Here is a 27,826-nt window from a genome sequence, read left to right on the forward strand (position 1 = left end):
GCGTTTTAGATGTTGTTGTGGAGGTAGTGGGGAGGATGAAAAAAGGAGTCAGGGAAGAGGAACTCTTGATGAGTCAGTTGAGGGATGGTTTTTATAACAATAAAAATGAATCAGTGAAAGTAAATCTCAGGAGATGAAAACCAAAAAATATTTAAGGTGGATTTTTTATTTTGTTTTGTTATGTTATGAAATTCAAAAAAGACAAACTAATATTCATGCACTAATTTTCCACAATGCTAGACAAAAACAACAACAACAACAACAACAAAAAACCAAGGAAGTTAAAATCCACACAAGGAGAAGAAAGAGAGAGCAGGGTTATGTTCATTAGATCATTTATTACTAGTTTTCCAAGACTATTCTTGTTAATAACAACTAATCAGTATTATAATTTCAATACAATAGCTACCTACAGTAGTTTCTCATTTCTCTATATAAAAATTCAAACCCCTTGGCCAAACACCCAGAGAAAATGTGACATTACCCAGCCTATTACACTTTAAAATATACAAATGTGTGCACACACACAAACACACGCATATATGAAAGTATATCAAAAAGTATTCTTATAGTCTGATTTGTTGAATCTAACACTGATAACCTTGTCGGTAAACTTCACTCAAGTCACAATAAAAAGTTACAAAAATGAAAAAAAAAAAAAAAAAAAAAAGAAAGGATTGCTGCAAAATCATACAAACATTTACTAAATATAAATATCAAAATATGAATTTATTGTTCTCCATATAAATTTTTCCATCTCTCTAAACCTTCCCAGAAGAATTTGATTTATGCACATCAAAACAGCAGTTTAGACACTCTTGAGGGATTTAAACTGTTTTCCTTTCCATTGTTCTTTGAGTTTGGGGAACAAAAGTCCAAAGGGGCAAGAACAGAGCTGTAGGGAAGTTGATGTAAATTTTCCCAAACAAATTCTCACAGGACACCTTTTCTTATCAACAAAGAAGGAGTAGTTGTATTATCATGACGGAAAACAAATTCCTCAGAGCAAAATTTCTGGCTTTTCTTCTTACTACTGCAGTTTTCAATTTTCTTAAAACTTCTCCCTAGTATCATCCTATATTCTTTGAAAAAAAAAAAAAAATCTACCCAGATTAATTATTTGGAATCCCCAAAAGCAGTCACCATAACCTTCTGAGCTCACCTCTCTACTCTGAACTCAAGTTGTCTACTAGATCCACTTGATTGACACTATTTTGATTAGACCTTGTTTAAAAAGCATGCTAACAAGACTAAGGCAAGTATTTACTGAGATAACTTGTCCATAGATATCCACAGACTGCACAGACAAGTCTAAACATGTTTTCCTTTGAATAAACCCAGGTATCTATGAACTAGAACCCTAGTAGCAATACTTTGATTTAACCTCAGGCACACGTGTGTATATGTATACTTCATGAATGATGTCTTTGCTGTCATCCCACAACCATCTAATCCTTGGTCATTAGTGTTCAATACATCAAATCTATTCTTGAAATGGTCCCTACACTCAGGTGGGATATACACAAGTTCATATTTTGGCTCTCATGAACTTATTTCTAATTACCTTCAACTTCAACTTGCATATGAGTAATTGATTATGTTTTTCACAATCACCCCCTAGCCTTTCAGTGACTGATGAAATTGAACTCTTTCGTCATCTGTTTCCATTGGTGTAGTCGACTTGATTCCTATGTATTTCATCTGCTGAGTTCCATGTGTATAGTCGCCATTTACGTTGTTGCAACATGGTACTTGCAATCATTAAGCTGTTGGTCTTGTAAACATCTATCATGTGGTCTCCAGAGTCATTTTTATCACCAAGGCCATATTTTCCAACTGCTGATCCTTCTCCTTTGTTTCCAACTTTCTTTTTCTAATCACTATTGTTGTTAAGTGTCATCGAGTCATTTCTGACTCACAGTGACCATGTATAGGGTTTCTGAGGATCACCTGGTAAGTTTGAACCACAGACTTTGTGATTCAAATGACTTTGTGGTCCAATGCTTATCCTACAGCAAACTCATGGCACTTAACAACAAATTTTACCAATTAATCTACGATAAGTCTTAATAAGTGGCTGATTGAATGTAAAAGTGGAAACAATTAAAGTATGCAATTAGAATTTAAAGCAACAAGATCTAATATGATCTCTAATCTTAAACAGATATGAAGAATGCAACTAGTTTTTTACAGTGGTATTAATATAAAGTCGGCTGTGTTCACAAGGGAAGAAAAATATACTAAAAAATGTCTAATACTTCATAGTTAGAATTCAGTGACAATAAAGAAATAAATTAGGAAACAATTTTTTAAATATTTCTATAGTTAAATGCTTGTTGTTGTTAGGTGCCATCGAGTCGGTACCAACCCATAGCTACCTTATGCACAGATATGCATGCGAAAGCTGGACAGTGAATAAGGAAGACTGTAGAAGAATTGATGCTTTTGAGTTATAGATAAATACTTACTATTTAAAAATTCACGTTTATAGTCCAAAAGCTATCCCAGAGGCAATGGAAATTAAGGAAGTTACTATTGGATTGCCAACTTCAAGGATGGCAGTTAAACCCATCAGCTGCTCCTGGGAAACCCTATGCAGGGTGGTATGAGTTGGAACCTACATTACAGCACTTGACAACAAGAACACGGTATTTTCTAAACAAGTCACACTGTATCTATCAGACATTATGGACCTGAAAACAAAAGCTGAAAGAAAATATTATCATACAGAGGAAAACAAAAATTCAAGTTGGTATTAAAAAAAAAAAAATGACAGCATTATCTACAAACTTCATTAATAGAGGTGCATGTTTTCTTCAATGAATTAAATAAATGAATATTATGAGTGTGTTTTAAAGATTATCTCAGCTTTCTTTTGAAAAAGATCCGTGCACATAGTCAACATCTCAAGATCTTCAGTGGAAATAAGAAAGAGTGTTTGAATGATGGCAGGACGATACTTTAAATAGCCACAGTTGTGAGAAAAGCCTACCACTGGAACAGGTAGACTAGATGGAACCATAGTTGATGATCAAGTGGCCAAACCTGTTCATTGAGGAGACAAATGAAGTGCTGGAGGACAAAGAGATTTCAGGTTAAGTAGAAAGTCCTGTTCACCAAGTGTCATGTTAATTTTTTATGATGAATATTTCCATTTCATACATCAGTGTTTCTGCTCATAGTGATTTACAACTTCCTTTTTTGTCGATTATAAAAGAATGTATTAGGATCAACCCACCCCACATAGTAGGCAGCCTAAGAAGTTTCTTCTGAAACCTATTAATTACCCAGTGGTATCTTGGGATATATAATATATTCTGGTGATCATCTACCATTTAATTTTACTCTCTGCCAAAATCTGTAACAGTTATAGTTAAGCGAACAATTTATGTTATAAAATTTCTTTGCTGTTATAAGAATCTTTAGAGTTATCATTTATTACCAACACTGCTGACAGTATTTCCTTAAGATTCTAAAATGAGTCTTCTAAAATTTAGTGTTGATTGTAGATTATGGTGATTTAACAAAGGTTGTTTGAGTCTTTTGAGTGTATATTTCTTTAATGCCGCATTCAAATTTGCAAGAAGAATTAGGATATGGATATTGATCATAAGAACAAAAAGTTTTTGAAAATGAAGTAAGTTGAAGTATGTTAATTTTCTTACCACCTTCTCTAGCTTATTTATACCATTCCTTCCATCAACTAATTCTGTGTGGAAATAGTTGGTTATTGTTCTTCATTATTTGTACACATTTTTTTTTTTTCATGTTAACCTCACTGTTATAATTAACTAATTTTGAGTCCAGGGGCTAAAAAAAAATTTTTTTTTGTCCTACTTTCATCTTTATAAAAAAGTAGTAAGAAAGCAAATTGCGCAAATACATCTGCCACATTTCAGTTTCAGATCCCTTTAAAATAACAGTTGTTACTGTTTAGTGCCGTCAAGTTGATTCGGACCCATAGCAATCCTGTGTAGGGTTTCTGAGGAGTAGCTCATGAGCTTGAACCTCTCTGCCTTTGCAGTTCAAAGTGACTTTGCAGTCCAGCCCATTAACCCCAGCACCACAAAAGAACTCCTACAACAACAGTAAAGAAACCAAAAAACACCAAGCACATAATGACAGAAGCTCCCCAGAGAAAAAAATCTAAAACAACAATAATAAAAATATGGAAGATGGAAAGCAGCTGGAAACATTAGATTCATTAAAGAGAATAGCTACAAATTCTAATTTAGAATAAAGCAGAAAATTGTTATAGTTCCATCTTGATTGATATTAATGATCTCTTATCAGCAAGTCTAGATTCTGTAAGGCAACCAAGCAGTGGTTTCAGTCTATGATTAAATGTATTGGAACCTATATTATATTCATCCAAAGTATGTGGCAAGACAAAAACATTTTTGTACATAAAAGAACTCAATAAATTTAACTCACTGAGCTTTTTGAGAAATTACTCCAAAATGTACCTTAGAAATACAAGATGGGGGGGTGGGGGGGATAAAAGCCCAATAAAACAGAACTAGCAAGACATAGAAAAGTGAAACAATGAAGTTAAACCAGGGATATAATTAATATACTGACAAAATGGTATATGTCCAGCATGTTTAAAATACAACTGATACAAAGTATAACAGAAAGTCATTGGACTTGTGACTAATGAATGCTAAAGGCTCCTGGAATAGATAATATAATGACATTTCAGTAACCTCTCTAAAAGACATGATACTAGTCCCTTTTCCTCCCATCCTAGCAGGCTCAGAATACCATGAACTTTTAACTATATTCATGTTCTGCAATGGAGTAAGTTCCAACTCATAGAGACCTTGTACAAGGTTTCCAAGGCTATAAATCTTTGCAGGGACAGAAAACCTCTTCTTTCTCCCTCAGGGAAGTTGGTGGGCTACAACTGCCAATCTTGTGGTTTGTCGTCCAGTGCTTATACTACAGAGACATTGCCCTCCCAACTGTACTTATATAATACTAAAAATTTTAAACTCTGCCTGCCTGGGTTGTCAACAGCTTATGGTTAACATCTTGTGCATATGTTTTATTATTTAGATTTGTCATCTCTTGTCATTGCTAAGAAACCAAATATCAGTGTCACATGATATACATTAACCTTTTATGTCTACTGTAATCTTTCACCTGAATGCTCCTAAGACCATAATTTCTTGCATATATCCTAAGGATGCATAATGCAGAGATAAGTGTATTCTCTGTCTCCAAGAAAGGACTCTGGGTAGGTGGGTCTGGTAAAACCCCCGTTCCCTGATGCTGCTCAGTACATTCTTTCTTCCCTGTGCTGTTTGTATCTGCTGTATTCTTTCCCTATAGTAAGTCTTATGTAAGTAGTTCTGTAGAATTTTGCAAACCCTTTCAGTTAGCCAGCCTTATATAATTGCTACTGTCATAACTCATGTATTTTACACACACACATAAAAAAACAACAAAACAAAAGACAGATATACCAAGAACAAGACACACACACACACACACACACATACACACACATCTACCTTAACCATCTCGTGATCTAAGGTGAATGATTATAGCACGCTTTGTTGTGAATTGCTGTTTTTGTTTTCCCTTTTTCTTTGTTGATGGTGCAGAGGAGTCAGTAAGCTTTCATAATTGAGCATTATGCACCAAAAATTGCTGAACCATACTTTTCATCTCAGAGGTTTTTCCAAGTACTGAAACCTTAGGAGCTAAGCTTTCATTTCATTTAGAATAACTGTAATACGTATTAGATCTCAGTAGAAAACAGGCAGATTTTTCTCATTGGTACAGCGCCAACATTTTATGTACTGTTTCCTTTAGTAAAGTGCTCTGTTCACCAAATTACCATTTCAGTATCCCACCTTCTTAAAATCTCAGAATTGCATTCAGTATTTCATTTTTATATTTGTCACCTATGGTTATATTACAAATTACCATTGCATGTTAGCTAATTAAAACAGACTAAGAACATTTTTGGAGTCCTAGTGTGACGCTGTGGGTTAATAGACCACGCTGCAAAGCCGTTTGAATTGCAAGGTCGGTGGTTCAAACTCACCAGCAGCTCCTCGGAAATCATATACAAAGTTGCTATGGGTTGGAACCGACTCGATGGCACTTCCAACAACAAGAAGAACATTTTTTGGTGTCACAGTTTCCGAGGGTCAAAACCCTGGAAGTGGCTTTGCTGGATGGTTTTGGCTTCAGATCTCTTATTAGACTACTGCCAAGCTGTTGCCCAGGGTTGCAGTCATCCGTGGCTCAAGTGAGGCTGGAGGATTTGCTTCCAAGATCATTCACATGGTTGTAAGCAAGAGGCTAATATCCCATGCTCTGATTATTATGGATGTTTGCAGCTGTCTCCTCTCATTTTGAGTCATGCTGTGTCAGCAATTGAAGGTTTCAAAAGCTTTATTCCATCCAAGTCATCAAGGCTGATGTTACTTTGAGGAGGCACTGTTTTTCTGATCCTATTTGAGAGGACTTCAAACCTGATGGACTCATCTCAGAAGACTTTGTTCATTATTCTGGTAGCCCATGGTATATGCAACATTCTTTGCCAGCACCAGTATTTAAATACATCGCTTCTCCTTCATTCTTCCTCTTTCACTGTCTAGCTTTCCCATGCACTTGAAGTGATTGACAAAACCCTGTCTTAGATCAGGCACACCACTAATCTGTCAGTATGGGGTACTATGGTGGCTTGCATGTTGTTGTGATGCTAGAAGCTATGCTATCGCTGGTGTTTCAAATACCGGCAGGGTCACAGACTTGGGACAGATTTCAGCTCAACATTCAGACAAAGAAGGGCTAGGTGGAAAGAACAGGCAGATCACTTATGGAAATGTAAACACCAAAAACTATGAGTAACAGCAGAACCTTGTCTGATACAGTGCCAGAAGATGAACCCCTCAAGTGGGAAGGCACTCAGAATGTGATTGGGGAAGAGCTGCCTCCTCAAAACAGAGTCAGCTTTAATAACATGGATTTGGCAAACTTTTGATAGTCAAAATGAGAAGAAACAACTGCAAATATCCATTAATAATCTGAACATAGACTGTATGATGAATGAACCTAGGGAAATTGGAAGCTAACAAAAATAAAATGGAATATATAAAGATCAATGCTCTAGGCATTAATGAGCTGAGATGAACTGGGATAGGTCATTTTGAATTGAGCAATCATATTGTCTAAAATGTCAGGAATAACAAATATTACATTCATCGTCACACAGGACATTTCAAGTTCTATCTTCAGTTACAATGCTATCAATGATAGATAATATCTGTTCTGATGTGGCACTGTCTGATAAAGGCCTATAGTGCTAACTGCAAGGTTGGTGGTTCAAAGCCACCAGCAGCTTCTCAAAACCCCAATACAAGGTCACTGTGAGTTGGAACAACTTGTCAGTACTTAATAACAACAGCGAAAACAACAGGCCAGTTAGTTTATATGATCATTATTCAAATTTACAACCCAACTACTAATACCAGAGATAAGAGCATTGATAATTACTAGTAATTGGAAAGGAGACCTGGTGTGGTACTGTGGGCTAAAGCACTGGACTGCAAGATCAGTTCAAACTCAACAGCCCCTCCTCAGAAACCCTATACAGGTGCGCCATGAGTCACAACTGACTCGACGATGTTTAACAACAACAGTAATTAGAAAAAGAAAGGTGGAAACAAAGGCAAAGGATCAGCAGTTGGAAAATAAGGCCTTGGTGATAAAAATGACTCTGGAGACCACATGATAGATGTTTACAAGACCAACAGCTTATTGATTACAAGTACCATGTTTCAACAACGTAAATGGCACCTATACACATGGAACTCAGCAGATGAAATACATAGGAATCAAGTTGACTACACCGGTGGAAACAGATGACAGAAAAGCTTAATTTCATCAGTCAGCACAAGGCTTGGGGGGGATTGCGGAATACATAATCAATTACTCATATGGAAGTTGAAGTTGAAAATAATTAGAAATAAGTTCATGAGAGCCAAAATATGAACTTGTGTATATCCCACCTGAGTGTAGGGACCATTTCAAGAATAGATTTGATGTATTGAACACTAATGACCAAGGACTAGATGGTTGTGGGATGACAGCAAAGACATCATTCATGAAGTACACATATACACATGTGTACCTGAGGGTAAATCAAAGTATTGCTACTAGTGTTCTAGTTGATAGATACATGGGTTTATTCAAAACAAAACACTTTTAGACTTGTCTCTTCAAACAGTAGATGGCTATAGACACGTTGTCTCGGTAATACACTAGTCTTAGTCTTGTTAGGGTACATTTCAAAAAAAGGACTAATCACAATACTGTCTTCCAAGTGGATCTGCTAGGCTTTTAGTGACACAAATGTTTAAATACGTTCAGGATGTCTACAAAATTTGCACTTAGCTACAACAGAGTCACTATGAGTCAGGCAGACTCGAAGGTGCTTGAGGACAATAACCCTTACACTGTCAGAGAGAATAGTTTCAGTGCCCTAAAATGTGGTCCAGTGCTTATCCTATAGTGCCACACCAAGATTCCCACCTTGCCAATTTTAAGTTGTTAAGTGCCATCGAATCAGTTCTGACTCACAGTAACCTGTATAGGGTTTCTGAGGAATGACAGGTGAGTTTAACTGCTGATTTTGCAGTTCATATTGACCTTGTGGTCTAGTCATAATTCTACAGCACCACACCAGGACTCCAGCTATATATATTGTGACACAGAACACATGCTGATAGCCATCTGTGGGCACATGTACTCCTGCCCAGTTATTTGAATTGAAAGCTAATGAAACCAAACAACAGAGAGATTATTTGTTTTGTGGAATCATCTGCAGTTTAGTGTCAAATGTACCATGCATGGGGTCCAGTATCATAAATATTGTTGTTGTTAAGTGCCACTGAGTTGGTTCCTACTCAGCAACTCTGTATAGGTGTCCGAGGAGCAGCTGGTGAGTTCACACCTCCAGTCTTGTGGTTCACACCAACCTTTTGTTTGAGTGCTTATCCTATAGTGCCATACCAGGACTCTAGTGTCATAAATAGTGGCATTAAATATTCACAGACACCTTAAAAAGATGTTCTGTGGGATGATATTAATTTTTGTTCATATATGTGATATCCCTTGGATTCTGCCTGTTTTCCTTTCTTCTCTAGACTGCCTAAGTTTATTTTTTCCTTTGTTTTTCTGTTTCTTTTCAATATAAATGAACTTTTATCCCTAAATGTACCCACTAAAGGAAAGACTACACAGAGCCACAGAAGCAAAAATAATTGGTCAATGTTCAACCATTTCATGAGAAGGAAAATGATCAAGAACTGAAAGTGTTATACCAAGAAGTCTAAAATTCACTGGAGGCATTAGAGAAAACAAAGCTCCAGGGATGGACAAAATACCAACCAAGTCATTTCAACAATTGGATGCAACACTGGAACCACTTATATGTCTATGCCAAGAAATCTGGGAGACGGAAATCAGGCAAATCCACAAGTAGAAATTCATATTTGGGGCATCCCTAAGAAAGGTTATCAAACAGAATGTAGAAATTATTAGATAATAGCATTACTGTCACATGTGAATACAATTCTGCTAAAGATAATTTTTAAATGGTACAGTACATCAACAGAGAACTGCCAGAAATTCAAGTCAAATTTTGAAGAGGATATGGAATGAGGGATATCATTACTGAAGGCATTCAACTCTGCAGATCATAAGAAAGTATGGATAAAAGTATAAATAATTGGAATTCTAGATCTGCAGAGTTGAATGCCTTCACATAGTCAATAAAATAATCGTCTTCTTAATAATTTTTGCTTTCAGATATGATCCATCTGACATCAGTAGTAATATCCCTCATTCCATATCCTCTTCAAAATTTGGCTTGGATCCATTCTTAAATCCTCTGTATGTTTCTAATTTTGCCAATACAATTTTTGCCAATGTGTCAGAATTTTTATTTTTACTTAATGAGGATATTAATAACAGTTTATTTTTACAACATGTACCTCTAGCTGTCCAATCATTTTAACAAGATCAGAAAAGCCTTTTGCATTTCCTTGTACGTATGAGGGGACTTCAAAAAAGTCAATGGAAGAATTCATCATTCTTTTCATTTTTCCACAAATTTTTGAAGCCCCTTATTTTAAAAGTTTGTTTTTCCTAGTACCTTTTTCATTCTGACATGCTTCTGTTTTCATTTACTTAAAAATGGCAAGAGAAGTTAGTACTCTGGACTAGTTTTTAGGATCAATTCAAATTCCTTCCTCCCTGGAGAGACAAATAGGTTTCCATTCAAAGTTCTAATAGTTACATTCTTAACACACAATATTAGTTCAAGGGCCCAATATCACTAAGGCCATGTTTTCCAACTATGAATTCCTTCTCTTGTTTCCAACGTTTACATTTCATTTTTCCAGTAATTATCAAAAAAAGCTTGATTGCATGTTTGATCAATTTCAGATAACAAAAGTTGTTTAAAATCTCATCTTTGTCATTAGTGGTTCATGCATCAATTTGCATCATAGTTATAGTAACTGATCTCATAGGGAGCATAGGTATAGTATATTATCCTATGACAGCACTGTAATGCAGGGTAGATCATGAAATGAACTTTTTGGCAATGCATGCAATACCGTTACTTTTCAATTAGTCACTCTGACATAGTAAAACATACCGTAGTCTGATTCAAAATGGCTAATCCCATTTTAACTCCTTAATACCTAGGATACTGATCTTTGTGTGTTCCCTTTCCTTTTTAGAGAATTTCCAATGGATGTTTGCAACATCATCTTCTCATTTTGAATCACGTCACATCAGCAAATAAATGTCCTGTAAGTTTTGCTTCAACCACATCCACATCATTAAAATAAACTCTACTTTTGAGGATGTAGCTCATTGTCCAGTTACATTTTGAGTGGAAAAATGGATCTGATTGAATCCAAAAAAATCATACACAGAAACACAAACATGTCTCTCCACTAATGATTTAGGTTTTTCCCAAAACTTTTAAGAAAGAATTGAAGATGGTATCAAGAATGTAAACTTCACACGGATTCCAGAAGAGCATTTAACTAAAACAACAACAACAAAAAAATTAATATATTTTCTTTCCCCATTCAGGAATTTCCAACAGGTAGAAGGGTTTAGTAATCATGAAGAATGGGGTGGAATAAAGAACTTCAAAAGTAGATTACACTGTTGTGCTCATGTCTGGATGAAATGCAACATTCCAGATGTTGCCTACATTTCACTTAAAATCTTAAAATCAACATCTCTGGTTTATGAACACTGAAAATTCCTGACTTGTAATAGGGGAACTCTCCCCCCTAACACTGAGAAAATACTTAGAAGATCATGAAGTCTTGAAAATGTGATAATAAGCTACAAAGTCTGATTAAAATCAAAGATGCTATGTTCCCAAAACACTCTTTGTGATTTAAATAAGTAGGCTTAGCTTTCTTCATTGAGAACATTACTTAAAGCAAATTTTGCAGAGACAAGAATGCTTCAGTAATAAAAACAATTTACAATAGCTCCTCATTAAGTTATTTTCAGGAAGCAGGGTTAAGACCTAAGAACTGCATAATGAGAAATCAAGGAAGAGAACAACAGCCCACATCCATGAGAATAATCCCCTCATTCACTAAAATGTGAACCATTAAGGTTACATAACACAAAACACGACACTTCCAATTACTTAATTTGATGATTATGTATAAATAATAAGTCCAAGGTAAGAAGCAGATGTGAACAAAGATCTTCTGTTTGCTAATTGTGGAGGATAGAATAGTTGGAAGTATCTTTCTATGGGAGAAAAAATGCTCACATATTTCAGATTTGGTTAAGATCAAACTGATCTAATTAGCTTTTTCATCCAATTTATTACTCAGAATTCCCTCTTGTGAGGTGTGCTTTTGATAAATTTCAAGGAAAGCTGCTTGGAGGAAAATGTGAAATTAAATATGTAAGAAAAAAAAAAAAAAGGAATGACCTCTTTAAAGATGAAGCAAGAATTAATCTAAAAAATGAAAATCGTGAAATTGAAAGATTATAAACTAAAGTCTCACAGTAAGACGACACTTACACAACACTGTTGTTCTTGTTAGTTGCCACTCCTGTCATCCTACAGTTTAATATCAATGGTCTGTACCGGGCCTTGTATCCTCCTGTAGTTTGTGGTATGTGTAAGTACACTGCTATAGGATTCCATCTATCTCGCAGAGGATTCTCCTCATTTACACTGACCTTCTTCTCCACCAAGCATGATATACTTTACTAGCTACTGATTTTTACCGATGACATATCCAAATTAAGCAATATGAAATCTTTCCATCCTTGCTTCTATAGATCTTTCTGGATGTTGATTGTTGTTGTTTTAAAGTGCCATGAGTCAGTTCCAACCCGTAGCAACCCTGTATAGACCTTGCATTAACCCCAAATGCCAAAGACATAATTGTTGAGATCGACCTTGCATTAACCCTTAATGGCACAGACAAATCTTTTCCAGCTCACAGACACCCTGTATAGGGTTTCCAAAGCTGTAAATCTTTGCGGGAGGAGAAAGCCTCATCTTTCACCTCATATTGGCTGTGGGCTCAAATCAGCGACCTCGTGGTTCACAGTCCAGGGTTTATCCTACAGAACCACCACACTCCGATTTTGGATGTTCTTCCTCCAAAATTGATTTGTCTGTACTACCAGCTGTTCTGCAGGAGAAAGATTAGGCTTTCTGCTCCCGTAAAGTTTTACAGCCTCGGAAACCCTGTACAGGGTGACTATGAGTCGGAACCGACTCCACGGCACATAATGCCAACAACAACAATGATATAGTCAGTATTCTTCACCAAGTCTAAATTCAAATGTAGCAATTCTTTGCTTTTCTTTTTTCACTATTCAGCTCTTGAATCCATCTGAAGCACATGAGAAGACTCTGACTTGGGTTAAGTGTAAGTTATGCATCAAGGTGCTAGCTTGCATCTTAACACTTCAAAGATGTCTTTTGTAGTGATTTTTCCAAAGCAATATGTCATTTATTTTCTGGACAGCTCCTTCCATGGGAACTGACTGGTGATCCAAGTAGAATAAAATCACTGATTCCACTGTCCTCGTCACATATGATGTTCTTTATCTGACAAGGTATAAGGATTTTCATTTTCTTTATGTTCATGTAAAATCCACAGCAAAACCTGTGTAGTCTTTGACCTTCAACAGGAAGTACGTCAAGTAGTTCTCATATAGAAAAGAAAAGCAGGGTTATTCCATAATTATTATTTTTTGTACAGGCTGTAAATTATCTGGAAATATGAAATTTAAATTATTGTTGTATACCACTGAGTCGAACGCAGGTCATGTCAACCATACCAGGCAGAATATAAGAAAATGTTATTTGGCTAAAAAAGATTGCACCTGCTATATTTCTGTTTTACTTAAAATTCCATTCTCTGAAAGTAGCAAAGAAAATCAAGGACACAGATTACTTGGATTTTTACCAACAAGAAATAACTGTTTATATTTAGTTAAAGGAAGAGATACACTCACACACACACAAATCACAGGCAAACACAAGGGTATGTCAAATTGCATTTTTAGAGTTTCAGTTCATACATGCATAGTTTTATTTCAAACAAAACAGTCTTAAATATGTCGCTGTGCTCAGTGGGTGACTACAGACACATTGTCTTGGTAAAGCATGCCTGAGTATCATTAGAGTGCCCTCATAAATAAGGTCCAAGGAGACAGTAGTTTCTAAGACCTACTGAGTTGATTAAATTCAAGGCTAAGTGGTAAGCTCAGAATGCTATGGCAACTGTTTGGGGGTGTTCTGAAGGATAATATGTGGTGCTGAAGAATTAGCACTGTAATGCTAAAGGTAGGCGGTTCTAACCCACCAGTCTTTTCCTCAGAAATCCTACACAGCATCACTATGAGTGAAACTGACTCTATAATATTTAACATGAACAACAATAAAGAGAGAACATTAAAAGCATCATGGACTGACAGAAGAACAAACAAATCTGTATTGGAAAAAGTGCAGCCAGAATGCTCCTTAGAAGCCTGGGTGTTGAGACACTGTCTGTCCTAATTCAGATGTGTTATCAGGAGGGACAAGCCTTGGAGAAGGACATTATGCTTGGTAAAGTAGAGAGTCAGCAAAAAGAGAGAGATTGGCACAGTAGCAGCTGCAATGGGCTCTAGCATTAAACAACTGTGAGCATCGTGCAGGACTAGCCAATGTTGAGTTTGTTTGTAGTCGATATTAGGCAGAGTGGACACAACATCTAACAACAACAACAAAGGGGCAATATTGGTAGATTTTCTTGAAGGGCATGGGACAATCGTGGGGGCTTATTATGAATAACTTTTGTTGTTGTTGTTTTTTAAATGCACTGGTGAGACATAGACCAGGAAAATTCTACTAAAGAAATCTATGACTGTTCTATGAGAATACCATTGGGAAACCTTAGCCCATGCACTGTATAGAGCTGATATTGCCCCTTCAGACTTCTTTCTGTTTTCCAAACTGAAGGAACATTAAAAATAAAACAAAAAAGACAACAACATAGATTGAGTCCCTAGCAGATGCCTGTGATACAGTGAATTATTTCATGTCTTTTCTAATTATAGTCTTTGTAAACTCCCACAATTGACATTTTTCTGATGTATCTGAGTTAGATAAAGTGGGAGACATTGCTGGTGGCTTATATAATTCCATGTGAATGACTGTTAACAGGGTTAACTGTGAAACCTTGGAACTGTAAGTGGGAATAAAATGAGATAGATCACAAGCGGGAAGAGGGATCTCGCTATCATGAAAGAGAATGACCCAGAAGGGGAGTGTGTCTTTTGGACTTTGAGATCGCTGTGCACTGAACCTCCTTGACCCAGGGACTGAAAGCTATGACACCAAAGCTGTGTTATAGGAACAGCAGAAACAGAACCAAGAACCAGAGCATGAGACTGAGCAACAGGTTTCTCAGACCACAGAGCAAGTAAAGATGAGTCACTTTGGGTAGGAGGTTTGTTTGCAGAGAGGTGTGCCTCCAAATATTTAATTAGGAAGCTAGATTTGCTGACCCACAGAACTAGAGCAGAGTACCTTCCAAATGATATTCTTAGTGGAATGTGTGCCCTGTGGGCATTTATCAGTAGCTCTAAAAGAGCTTTTCTTTAACATTGCTGGGCAAAGAGAGGCCTGCGTGTGGACATAGCAGAAGAGAGATGTGTTCTCCACATTTCTGACCCTGAATTGTAACTTGTTAACTTTCCTAATAAACCACATAGATATGAGTATGGTGTGGGTTCTCTGTGGCCACTGCAATGGGTTAGCAAACCCAGCTCATCAGAGAGTGCTGTAGGAGAGATGTAATTTTTTGCAAAGCCCAAACTTCCATTTAGATATATGTTAACCAGAGAACATAGAATTACTTGGGGGAAGGGTTACAGATAAGGAAATGCTATTTTCAGAAGTTTATAGACCTAGATGGAAGATATGGATGAGAAACAACAGTTTCACATTTTGATACAGTTTTTTTAAAAATAGGTTTCTATAATTTCATAATACTTTACTTACTGCTTTCATTGTTTTTAGGGGCCATCAAGTCAGTTCTAACTCATAGCGACCCTATGGATACCAGAATGAAGCACTGACGGGTTCTGCACCCTCCTCACAGATGTTATTGGGCTTGAACCCATCACTGTAGCCACTGTGTCGATCCATTTAATTGAGGGTCTCCATCACCTTTGATAACCCACTCCTTCACGAAGGATGATGTCCTTTTCAAGGAACTAGTATCTCTTGCTAACATGTCCAAAGCATGAGAGATGAAGTCTAACCATCCTTACTTCTGAGGAGGATTCTGGCTGTACTTCATCTAAGACAGACCTATTTGTTCTGGCAGGGCATGGTTGCAGTGCAGAAACTGTCTTCATATGGCTCTTCTACCAATACTCTTTAAGTCTACCAAACAATGTTGTTGGGTGTTGTTTTTTTCCCCTGCTGGGTCTGGGTAAAGGCCAGTAAGAGAATATGCTGAGAAGATTATGTGTTTGTTATTCAGTGTTAACTTTTATTATAAAATCTTGGCACTCTAATGCATATAAAATAAGCCATCTCAGAAGCAGGAATGGGGAAATCTCACTACCGTCAAATAAAAATAAAAAAATCAGAAGTAGAGAACTTAGACATTGGCTACCTAAAATGAGGGGGCAATAAAGGCACAAAGTGACTGGCTTACAAGATTTCAAGGGGGAGTTTAGTTTAATAGTGTGTGTGTGTGGGGGGGAGAAATTTTCTCCACTGAAGATGGGTCTGGTTAAAAGATATGGGGATAAGATTCTTATGATTCAATAGTGAGTAATTGTTATCATGACTAATTGAGACTGTCACAATTAAAAAGGTAGAAGTTTTGTAACAAAAACAAGGGAGTAGTTAATCTTACAGTCCAGAAACAGAGGACCCTAGGACCATCAAGGGAGAAGAGCACAGGCAGAATGTGGGACCTTATCCACAGGAGGCAGCAACACCAGAGATGGAGGCAGAGATGGGGACACACAGAGAGGGAGCAGCTGAGGACTCTAGATTCATGGGAAGAGAGGGACTAAGAGATGGCGGCCTGGAGGAAGAGTTACAGAATGTGCCCTTTGGTGGTGTAAATTATTACATGTGCCGGAGTGTGTGTGTGTGTGTGTGTGTGTGTGTGTGTGTGTGTGTATGTTTAAAGAGAGCTAAAGTGAATAGGGAACAATACTGTTAACTGATGGTACATGGAGGGGATTGTAATCATTGTAATTAAACAAGGTGTATGATTTGTTGAATGTAAAACTTATGATATGCCCTGTAAACTGTTACTCAATCCACAGTAAAAACTTTAAAAAAAAGCCCCTCCTCCATTTCCACAATCTAGCCTGAATGGTCTTAATGACTGGATTCTTATTTAAAGTTTCTAGTCCTAGAACAGATTTCTTTCCCCTCCTCCACCCAATTCTTCCTGCTTATATATCCCTGGGTGTGAATCAACAACTTGTGTCTGCTATAGCAATCTCATATGCCCTTTATTCCTAAAGATGGACTATTTTGAGAATTTCTCACAGGTTCCCTACACGGTTGCCAGTTTTGTTGATTATCATTCTAAATAACTCCTTGAAAGTCATTTGTTGTTTTTGTTAAGCACTGTTGAGTCGGTTCCAACTCATAGTGACTCTGTATAGGGTTTCTGAAGAACTGCTAGTGAGCTTGAATCAGTGACCTGGTGGTTCAAAGTGACCTTTCAGTCCAGCACATTAACCCACAGCACCACACCAGGACTCAAATGGGTTCAAATGTTGGAGGAAGAATTTTAGTCTCTTTTTACTACCAGATACCCTGATTGTTGTTGTCAGGTGCCACTGAGTTGGTTCTGACTCATAGCAACTTTATGCACAATAGAACAAAACACTGCCATCTTCCCAATCATTAAGCTTGTGTCCACTGCTGCTGTCATTGTGCCAATACCTCTCATTGGGGATCTTCCTCTTTTTTGTGGACCCTCCACTTTACCAAGCATAAAATCCTTCTCCAGGGACTGGTCGCTCCTGACAATATGTCCCAAGTATGAGAGACAAAGTATGGCCATCTTGGCCTCCAAGGAGCACTCTGGCTGCACTTCTTCCAAAACAGATTGGTTTGTTCTTTTGGCAGCCCATGGTACTTTTGATCTTCTTCTCCAACATCAATTCTCCTATAATTTTCTTATTCATTGACCAACTTTCACATGCATGTGAAGCTATTGAAAATACCATGGCTTGGGTCAGGAGCACCTCTTAATTAGTTTTTTATTTCTTCATGTATGATGTTCTTGAGATAAAACCCAAACTTGTCTAGTCTTCAGTCACTAGCATTCAAATTGTCAAATCTGTACTTAGAACAGTCTTTAAATTCAGGAGGGATAAACACAGGATTGGATTTTTGCTCTTCTGGATTTTAACTTTCTTCTACTTCAGTCTGAACATGCCTATGAACAACTGATGATCTGTTCCACAGTTGACTCCTGGCCACATTTTAGCTGATGACATTAAGCTTCTCTGTTTTCTCTTTTGACCGAAATAGTCAAGTTGATCCATGTGTATTTCATCTTATAAAATCCACATGTATAGTGGATTTTGTTGTTAAAGAAGGTATTTGCAATGAATAAATTTTTAGTCTTGCAAAATTCTATCATGAAATCTCCGGCTTTATTTCTATCACCAAGTCTGTATTTTCTAACTATAGATCCTTCCTCTTGGTAACTTTTGCATTCCAACCACCAGTAAATATCAATGTGTCTTAACTGCATGTTCGATCAGTTTCAGACTGAAGAAGTTGATAGAATTCACTTTTGTTGTGCTTTGTTGATAATGAATATAACACCGTACATATTCAGTTTGTTTTCCCCAGCATGGTGGTGATGTGCCATGAAGTCTACTCCAACCCTACGTAGGGTTTCTGAGACTTTAAATCTTTACAGTAGCAGAAAGCTTCACCTTCTCCCATGTAAAGGCTGGTAGTTTTGAACCTCTGACCTTAAGGTTAGCAGCCCACCTCATAACAACTACAGTACCAGACCTCCTTTTTCCCAGCATAGTAAACAACATAATTTCAGATTCAAAATGGGCAATCCAAGTTTATTTCAGCTCACTATAATGCCTAGGGCATTGATATTTATGCATTCCATTTCATATTTAGAAACTCCCAATTTTCCAAGATTCATACTTACAACATTCCATGTTCTGATTGTTAATGGATATTTGAAGCAATTTCTTCATATTTTGAGTTATGTTCCATCAGCAAATGAAGGTTCTGAAAGCTTTGCTCCATCCACATCATTAAAGGTCAACTCCACTTGGCAGAGGCAGCTCTTCCCCAGTCATATTTTGAGTGCCTTCCGATCTGAGGGGTTCGATTATATCTGACAATGGTCCATAGCTATTAATAAGGTTGTCAGTGCCTAATCCTTCAGAAGTGTACTATCTATTTCTTCTTCCTGATCTGTGGTATTCTGGAAGCTCCACTGTACCCAGTCTACCATGTGTAAACCTGCTGCTATTAAAGCTTTCAGAATTACATTAACACACATGCTACCAGAGTATGACAAACTGATAGATGAGCATTGGAGTTACTTTCATATATATGCAAGTATATATATATATATTCTTTTACTTAATTATGAAAACAATTACTATGTGTCCTATTGTGACAGTGGTACATTTTTGGGGGGCTTGGACACAGAAATACAAATTTAATATCAATAGTTGTAGACATACTTCCCCATCTGTCCTCAGTAAATTTTCAATGTATACTATTACTTTAGAAATAGTTTTATTGAGCTCCTGAGAAAACTATGTGCCAATATCGGGCAGTCATTGTTTGAATTGCCAATATAGGAACAAAACAAATCATTGCCTTTATGCAAAGCTGCTAAGCTTGCCTTATATCATAGCACTTTAGGACTAGATTCTAGTTAAGTCTATTCAATGGTTAATGTATTTCTCTTAATTGAAAAAAAAAAAAAAAAAAAAACCCAAACTAGATACTTCTACTCTATTCATTAAATATTGTAGATATCAGTAAAATTTAATATGTCCCATGAATACCATAAGGAGCATAGCGTAGTGGTTACGAATCAGGCTGTGAATTTCATGGTCAACAGTTTGAAACTACCAGCTGTATCATGGGAGAAAGATGAGGCTTTCTGCTCCCATAAAGATTTACAGCCTTGGAAACCCTATACAGGGTCGCTAAGAGTCGGAACTGACTCCATGGCATATAACAACAACATGCATACCATAAAAATATTATTGTCTAGGAGCAATGCATTATGTATGAAATTTCAAGTATTTAGGAATCACGAGTATGCGATCACCCTATGCTGTTAAGTGCCATCGACTTGATTTTGATGTCTAGGGTTTTCAAGGAGTGACAGATAGGTTTGAACCACCTACCTTACAGTTAGCAGTCAAGTGCTTATCTTGCAGTTCCACACCAGGACTCCTTCACCACATATTAGGAGTCATTTAATAAAACAACACAATCAGAGTATTTCAGATTCACAAGGAGTTTACACAGGAAACAAGAATGTAATAAGAAATAAAAATAGTTTACTGTCCTCATTAAAATCATATCTATTGTTTGAAAATCCATATAAATTCACTTCTTTAAGTTTCCTGGAGAAATAGCAACAATAGTGTTAAATAAGAATACTATTTTGCTGAGTGATTCCAAACAAAACATTTTGCTGGCTGCTTTTAAAAACACTAAGCTGGGCACTGTAACGAAACCAGAATCCTAGTTTGATATCTCTCAAGCAACCAGAAGATTATGTGCAAGAACAAAATGTTATTTTGCAATCAGATTGCAAATGAAGGTAGGGAACATTTCTCTGAAAACATATGACAAGCTTGTTCAAGTTACGCAACACAAACACAAACCTGGACTCCCAATAATAAGGTTAAATGAAGACTTGGATACAATAATATACTTAATATTACATCTGAGCTAATTATAATGCCTTATAGCTAGGGTAATTAATAAACATTCATAAATGATGAAGGTCTATGGATACTATATATATACATAATGTGTATATTTATAAAATAACTCTTTTTGCCAATAAATATATTTACTTCTTAGAGATAAATTCCAAATCACATAACCACAGGATATAAACATCTCTTAGATAGTATAGCAATCTATTTGAAAACAAGCAACACAAACCAAGAACGATATGTGTGAATTTTTGCTAGCTATGTAGTTTTAAACTCAGGAACAATAGCATTGTTTTTGCAATGGAGACTTACCAGTACTTGTAAGGAAGTTAACATTTCTCATCACCCCTTCAGTGTATGTCCCTGGCTCATAACCGTCCATTTCACCTGTGACAATATGAGCCACTCTGGCTGCACGTCCTCTGATAGCACCAGCAGCACGATCTAAATTATCAGCATCCTGGTCCCTCAAGGCTATAATGCACTTGTTGACATCTTCCAGGATATGGCTTTCTGTAAGGAAACAGATTAAAGTAGAGGCTTTTGGTTAATCTACTTACTTTTTAATCATATAAATCTAGCTATAATCTATATTAATTTATTATATTAAAGGCAGTGAATACTGGGAATAACAGTGAATACTGGGAATATATATATGAAATGTAAAACTTTACTTTAAGGAACTTTTTTTTTCTCCACTGTTATCTGTCAGCTTGTCAAGCTGTAGTGGTTTGTGTGTTGCCTTGATTCTGGAAGCTGTGCCACCAGTATTTTAAATGCCAACAGGGGGACTCAAGGTGTTCAGTGGAGCTTCCAGGCTAAGAGAGACTAGGAAGGCAGAGAAGCAAATCACTTCTGAATAGTTAGCCACTGAAAACCTTATGGTTAGCAGTGGACTATTGGCAGATGCAATGCCAGAAGATGAGCCTCCCAGGTTGAAAGGCACCTGAAATAATACTGGGAAAAGCTGCCACTTCAAAACAGAGTTGACCGTCATGACTTAAATGGAACAAAGCTTCCAGGGCCTTCATTTGCTGACTGAGCATAATTCAAAATGAGAAGAAATAGTTTGAAACATACATTAATCATCAAAATGTGGAACATACGAAGAATGAGTCTAGGTAAACTGAAAGTTGTTAAAAATAAAATGGAATGCAGAAAGATTGATATCCTAGTAAACTAAAATGGATGTGTCTTGGCCATTCTGAATAAGATAATCAAATGGTTACTATACTAGAAATGATGAACAGAAAAGGAATGACATTACATTCATTATTAAAAACAGTATTTTAGGACCTATATTGAAGTAGATTCGGTCTATAATAGGATATCAGCCACATGCCTAAAAGGAAGACCAATAAATACCACTATTATTCAACTTTACATACCAACACTAAAGCTAGTGATGATAAAATTGAAAAATTCTATCAGTTTCTTCAGTCTTAAATTGGTTAAACATGAAAACATGTTTAATTACTGTTGACTGGAATGCAAAAGTTGCAAACAAAGAGGAAAGATCTATAGTTGGAAAATACAGCTTTAGGTGGAAAGCTCATGAGAGAATTTTGCAAAATCAATGATTTTTTTCATTGCAAATATATTTTTTCAACATAAAGGGTGACTATGCATGTGGACCTCACCAGATGGAACACACAGGAATCAAATTGCTTATATCTGTAGAAAGAAATGATGGAGAAGTTCAATATCACCAGCCAAACAAGGTCATGTGCAAATTCAAGCTGAAGCTGACGAAAATAAAAACAAGTTCTTAAGAGCCAAAATGTGACCCTGAACATATCCCACCTGAATTTAGAGACCATCTAAACAGTAGATTTGTATTAGACACTAATGACCAAAAACAGGAAAACTTGTGAGATGGCATCAAGAACATTACATGAAAGAAAACAAAGGTTATATTAAAGGCAAAGAAAAAACCAAAATGGATGTCAGAAGAGTCTATGAAACTTGCTCTTGAGTGTAGCGACACTAAAGGAACTGGAAGAAATGAGAACGTTAAAAATCTGCACAGAAAATTTCAGTAGGCAGCTCAAGAAGACAAAGTAAAGTATTACAATGAAATGTGCAAAAACCTGGAATTAGAAACCCAAAAGGGAAGAACACATTCAGCATTTCTCAAGCTGAAAGAACTGAAGAAAAAAGTCAAGCCTTAGATTGTAATATTGAAGGATTCTATGGATAAAATATTGAATAATACAGAATACTTCAAAAGAAAATGGAAGTACTAGAGTCACCGTACCAAAAAGAATTGGTAAGTGCTCAACCATTTGAATATGAAGCATTTAATCAAGAACCAATGGGACTGAAGGAGGAAATCCAAGCTGTTCTGAAAGCATTGGTTAAAACATGACTCCACAAATTGGTGGAATACACAATGAAATGTTTCAACAAACTGATGCAAGGCTGAAGGGGCTCACTAATTTATGCCAGGAAATGCAGAAGACAATTACCTGGCCAACTGATAGGAAGAAATCACTATTTGTGCCCATTCCAAAGAAAGGTGAACTAAAAAAATGTGGAAATCATAAAACAGTACTCTATGCAAGTAAAATTTTGTTGAAGATAATGCAAAAATGTTGGAGCAATACATTGACAGAAACCAGAAATCCAAGCAGAAGAGGATCTGGAACTAGAGATATCATTGCTGATGTCAGACAGATCTTGGCTGACATCAGAAAATACCAGAAAGATATTTACTTGTTCTTTATGAACTATGCAAAGGCATTCATTTGACTATGTGGGTCATAACCAGATATGGATAGCATTGTGATAATAATGGTTACTCCAGAACACTTAATTATGCTCATGAGGAACATGTACATAAAACAAGAGGCTGACATTTGAATAGAACAAGGGGATACTCAATGGTTTAATATCAAGAAATGTGTGCACCAAGGTTGTATCTTTTCACCATATTTATTCGATCTGTACACTGAGCAAATAATCAGACAAATGGATTATGTGAAGAAGAAGGTGGCATCAGGAATGGAGGAAGACTCAGTAACAGCCTGTGATATGCAGATGACACAACCCCGCTTGTTGGAGGTGAAACGGATTTAAATACTTACTGAAGAAAAAAAAAAAAAAAAAACTGCTGCCTTCAATACAGATTGCACCTCACTATAAGGAAAATAAAAATCCTCAAAACTGGTCAAATAAATAACATAATGATGAATATAGAAAAGATTGAAGTTGTCAAAGACTTCACTTTGCTTGGATCCAGAATCAAAACTCATAGAAACAGAAATTAAGAAACTAAATATTGCATCAGGCAAATCTGTTGCAAAAGACCTTTTTAAAATCTTCAAGAGCAAAGGCATCAGTTTGAGGACTAACCCAACAGACTCCAACCAAGGTACTTTCAATTCCCTCACACGTATGTAAAATTTGGATGATCAGAAAGACCTTAAAATAAATAAATAAACAATGCATTTGAATTATATTGTTGGGGAAGACTATTGAAAGTCCCTTGGACTGTCAGAACAACAAACAAATCTGTCTCAGCCAGATTGCTCCATCAAAGCAAGGATTGAAACACTTCATCTCTCATTCTTCAGACATGTTGTCAGTAGGGACCAACTCCTGTAGGACTTCATGCTTTGTAAAGTGGAAGGTCAGATGAAAAGAACAACCCCAACAAGTTGGACTGACACAGTGGCCACAACAATGGTCTTAACTGTAACAATTGTGAAGGACTAACAAGGCAGTGGTCCATTCGGCTGTGCATGGGCTTGCTATTAATCAGAATCAACTCTATGGCTAATAACAGTAACAAGAGAATTGTTTATATAATTTATTAGCTTAGATTCTAATGCCATGTACATTAGATTTCAAATCTGAGTAGCATACAGGTGATAGAATAGAAAAGTTTCTATATATATATATAATTTCTGTTGTTATATTGCCAAATGTTATCAAGTTCCAACTCATAATGAACCTATATAGAGTTTCTGAGAGTAGGTGTAAGTTTTAACTGCTGACCTTGTGGTTACCAGTCAAGTGCTTATCCTACAGCACCACATCAAAGTTCAAGGACACATTAAAATATCACTGTTTTTCAATTACACTTCTTAAACAAATATAGTATATTTGTTGATTTTAAGTGCTGTTGGCTCAGTTCCAATTCATAGCACTACTGTATAAGGATTTCTGATTCTGTAAATCTTGCAAGATGTGGAAAACCTCATCTCTTTCCTGTGGAGCAGCTGGTGAACTTGAGCCATCAATTTTGTGTTCCTATCCCCTACAGAATCACTGTGCTACCAAATACAGTATATTTCAGTTGTTGTTAAGTACCACTGAGTATATTAAACCCATAGCAACCCTGTGTATGAGGGTTTCTGAGGCTTTGAATCTCTTCAGGAGCAGAAATTCTCATCTTTCTCCCATGGAGCAGCTGGTAGGCGTGGCCTTGTTTACAATCCTATGCTTACCCTACTGAGCCACAGGGCTCTGTAGGCAATATAATGTATGTGGTTGTTAAGTGCCATTGAGCCAGTTCCAACCCATAGCGACCCTGTACAGGATTTTCAAGGAGCAACTGGTAAGCTTGAACCAACTGTGTGGTTCACACTGACTTTGTAGTCCAGCACATTACCCACAGCACCACATCAGGACTCCCAATACAGATACAGGTATACATATATGTTGTTGTTGTTGTTATTAAGTGCTATCAAGGGTTTCCAAGGAGCAGCAGATGAGCTTGAACCACCGACCTTGCAGTTCAAATGACTTTGCAGTCTGGCGCATTAGTCCACAGCACCACACCAGGACACATACTTTTAAATATGTAAGTACATTTATATGCATATGTATAAACACACAATAAATACTAAATATGCATTCACTGGTGGTATTCGACTATAGAATGCAGAGCTATTTTTGTTCAATCCTGCAAAAGAAAAGGGATATTTACTTGGGGGAAAAAAAAGCTCATTCTTAGAAGATTAATTGTCTAACAAACTCTATAATTTCTGTTTAATTAAAGATGAAATCATAACTGCCACAAAGTAATTCATTTCCAGTAAATCTTGCAGAAGAAAAACGTATAAAGAATATTCATTCACACTGAACTGAATATTTATCTCTTCTATATAACAATGATATGTACACTCACTAGTATGTTTTATGATTTAAAGCAGAGACTGCAAAGATAACAAGAATTGTTCTGGGTCATTTCTGTTTGGACTTGTAGAAGGTTGTCTGAGGTGGCGTCTAAAGTTTGGGAAAAAATGGAATAAAAGACAATGGAATTTTTCCATGAGTCAATTGAAGCCCCCTCGTGTGGTGATTACACAACACAATCAGAAATTGTGGAGTTAATAAGATTCATGAACTGTATGGGTCAGATTATATCTGAGAAATAAAATACAACAAGAACATGTTATTGTTGTTAAGTGCCGTCAAGTTAGTTCAGGCCCATAGCGACTCTGCATAGGGCTTCCGAGGAGCTAGTAAGCTTGATCCTCCAACCTTGCAGTTCAAACCAACTGTGCAGTTCAGCACCATTAACCCAGAGGGTCACAATATGAACATAGGCAATGGGAAAAACAAACAAACATGAACTAAGAGAAAAGAAGCACATAATCAGGCTTAATTTGAGGAAATGATGACTAAATGATCCTTGGAATTATTAAAATTAAATATAGCACAAACATTAGGCGAGGTTTGCAAATTTTACATTCTTGTGACAGTTTCCCAGTACCCTGAATGTTTCACAGAAAGCTAGCAATGATTATTTGCATGAAATTCTAAACATAGAATACCAGAAAAAGGAAATAAATAAGTTGGGCACCTCCCACACGTGCACAATAACATTAAATTAAATGCTAAACCACGATGCTTTGTTTGCTATTCTTATTTCAAATGAATTTAATACTTAAAGCTGTCTCATTAAAGGTTTGGATTTTGTGTGTAGTTATGTGACCCCCCTAATACTATAAAAAAGAAAACACCATCTACCGCCTATAAAATTTCCTAGCAATGTATTTCTTAAGGCTTTTCTGATAGTATGAACCTAAATGTCAGATAAAACAACAAAAAAAAATTTAAGGGCTCAACCTGTAACTTGGATTTCCAGCATGACACTGTATGATAAGTGAGGACCACAAAGTTGGTTTGAACTATAAGCTCAGTGGTTCAAAATCACCAGCTGCACCTTGAAAACCCTGTATAAGGTCACTATGAGTTGGAATCGACTGATGGCACATAACAAGAACAATGACCTCTAATTTACTTTTCTTAACTATAGATGGAATCAGACACAACAATTACATCGTTAAAATGAGAATGAAAAAAGTTTTGTTACAGGATGAGTGCATTTAGTATGATATGCTTTACCACATAAACTAGATTTGTATTTCAAGTTTCAGAGTGTCAACTTTTTTTATTTGGAATTACAGATTAAATGTCTTAGTTGCAAACCCTGCATTTGCATGTTTCACAGTGCTGAGTTACATGGTGGAGATCGTGTGCCTTCAAATAAGTTTCAACTCACAGTAATTCTATACAGTGTTTTTAAGGCTGTAAATCTTTGCAGGAGCATAAAAACTTCATCCTTCTCCCCAGGAACAACTAGTAGATTTCAACTGCTGACCTTGCAGTTAGCAGCCTAGCTCACAATGCACTACACTACTGGGCTCCTTAGATAATTGATTAAGCACTATCAAGTTCAATCCGTCATATTACAACTATCACAAAATGCAAATGCAAATTTCTATTATGTTAGAAAATACTAATAAACAGGATGATAAAGGAATGAGCTTTCAACTAAAAGGGACTTTATTGTTTAAATGTCTCTGGCTAATTTTACTTTTAATCACTGTAAGAAGTATAGAAGCATAAGGTTTCTAAATGCATTTTTTAAATTAAATACACTTTTGCTTAATTCTACATTTTTTTCATAACTAAAGTAGGATTAGAACATCAGGTTTATTGCCCTAGGGAAAGTAAAAAAGTAGTAGTTAGTAATCCAGTGAGACCAAAAAGTTAATATACTGGCTTAGATCTTCAAGGTTGAATTTTATAAATCTATAAACCAGAGAATAGTTTGTAAGCAGAACCACATTTTATTTGCAAAAGCAGTACTGTGCTCAGAGGTAAAGGATTTTCTTTTAATTCCCAAAGCAGGGTAATGGTGCATCAATGGCAAAACCTACAGGAGTTTAACATTCAGTGTTCCCATGTTCTGTTCAAACAGCTGCCCCTTAGTCCATGTAGAGATTACTCATGAGCACAATTCAGTGTTCTGGAATACTCATACTTTACAACGTTGTCCATAGCTTGTCATGATCCACACAATTGA

The 27,826-nt window shown here is 36.4% G+C and overlaps 1 protein-coding gene across 1 annotated transcript in view; it reads right to left on the reverse strand.

Annotated features, from left to right (window-relative positions):
* The window catches only part of CTNNA3 (catenin (cadherin-associated protein), alpha 3), a 2,468,838-nt gene that overhangs the window by 690,051 nt on the left and 1,750,961 nt on the right, over window positions 1-27,826 (reverse strand). Inside the window, exon 11 of the mRNA XM_006835815.1 lies at window positions 20,818-21,018. Within this exon, the coding sequence (XP_006835878.1) occupies window positions 20,818-21,018 (201 nt within the window). The remainder of the gene's footprint in view (window positions 1-20,817; window positions 21,019-27,826) is intronic.

This window comes from Chrysochloris asiatica, unplaced genomic scaffold (genome assembly GCF_000296735.1).
Source record: "Chrysochloris asiatica unplaced genomic scaffold, ChrAsi1.0 scaffold00020, whole genome shotgun sequence".
NCBI lineage: Eukaryota > Metazoa > Chordata > Mammalia > Afrosoricida > Chrysochloridae > Chrysochloris > Chrysochloris asiatica.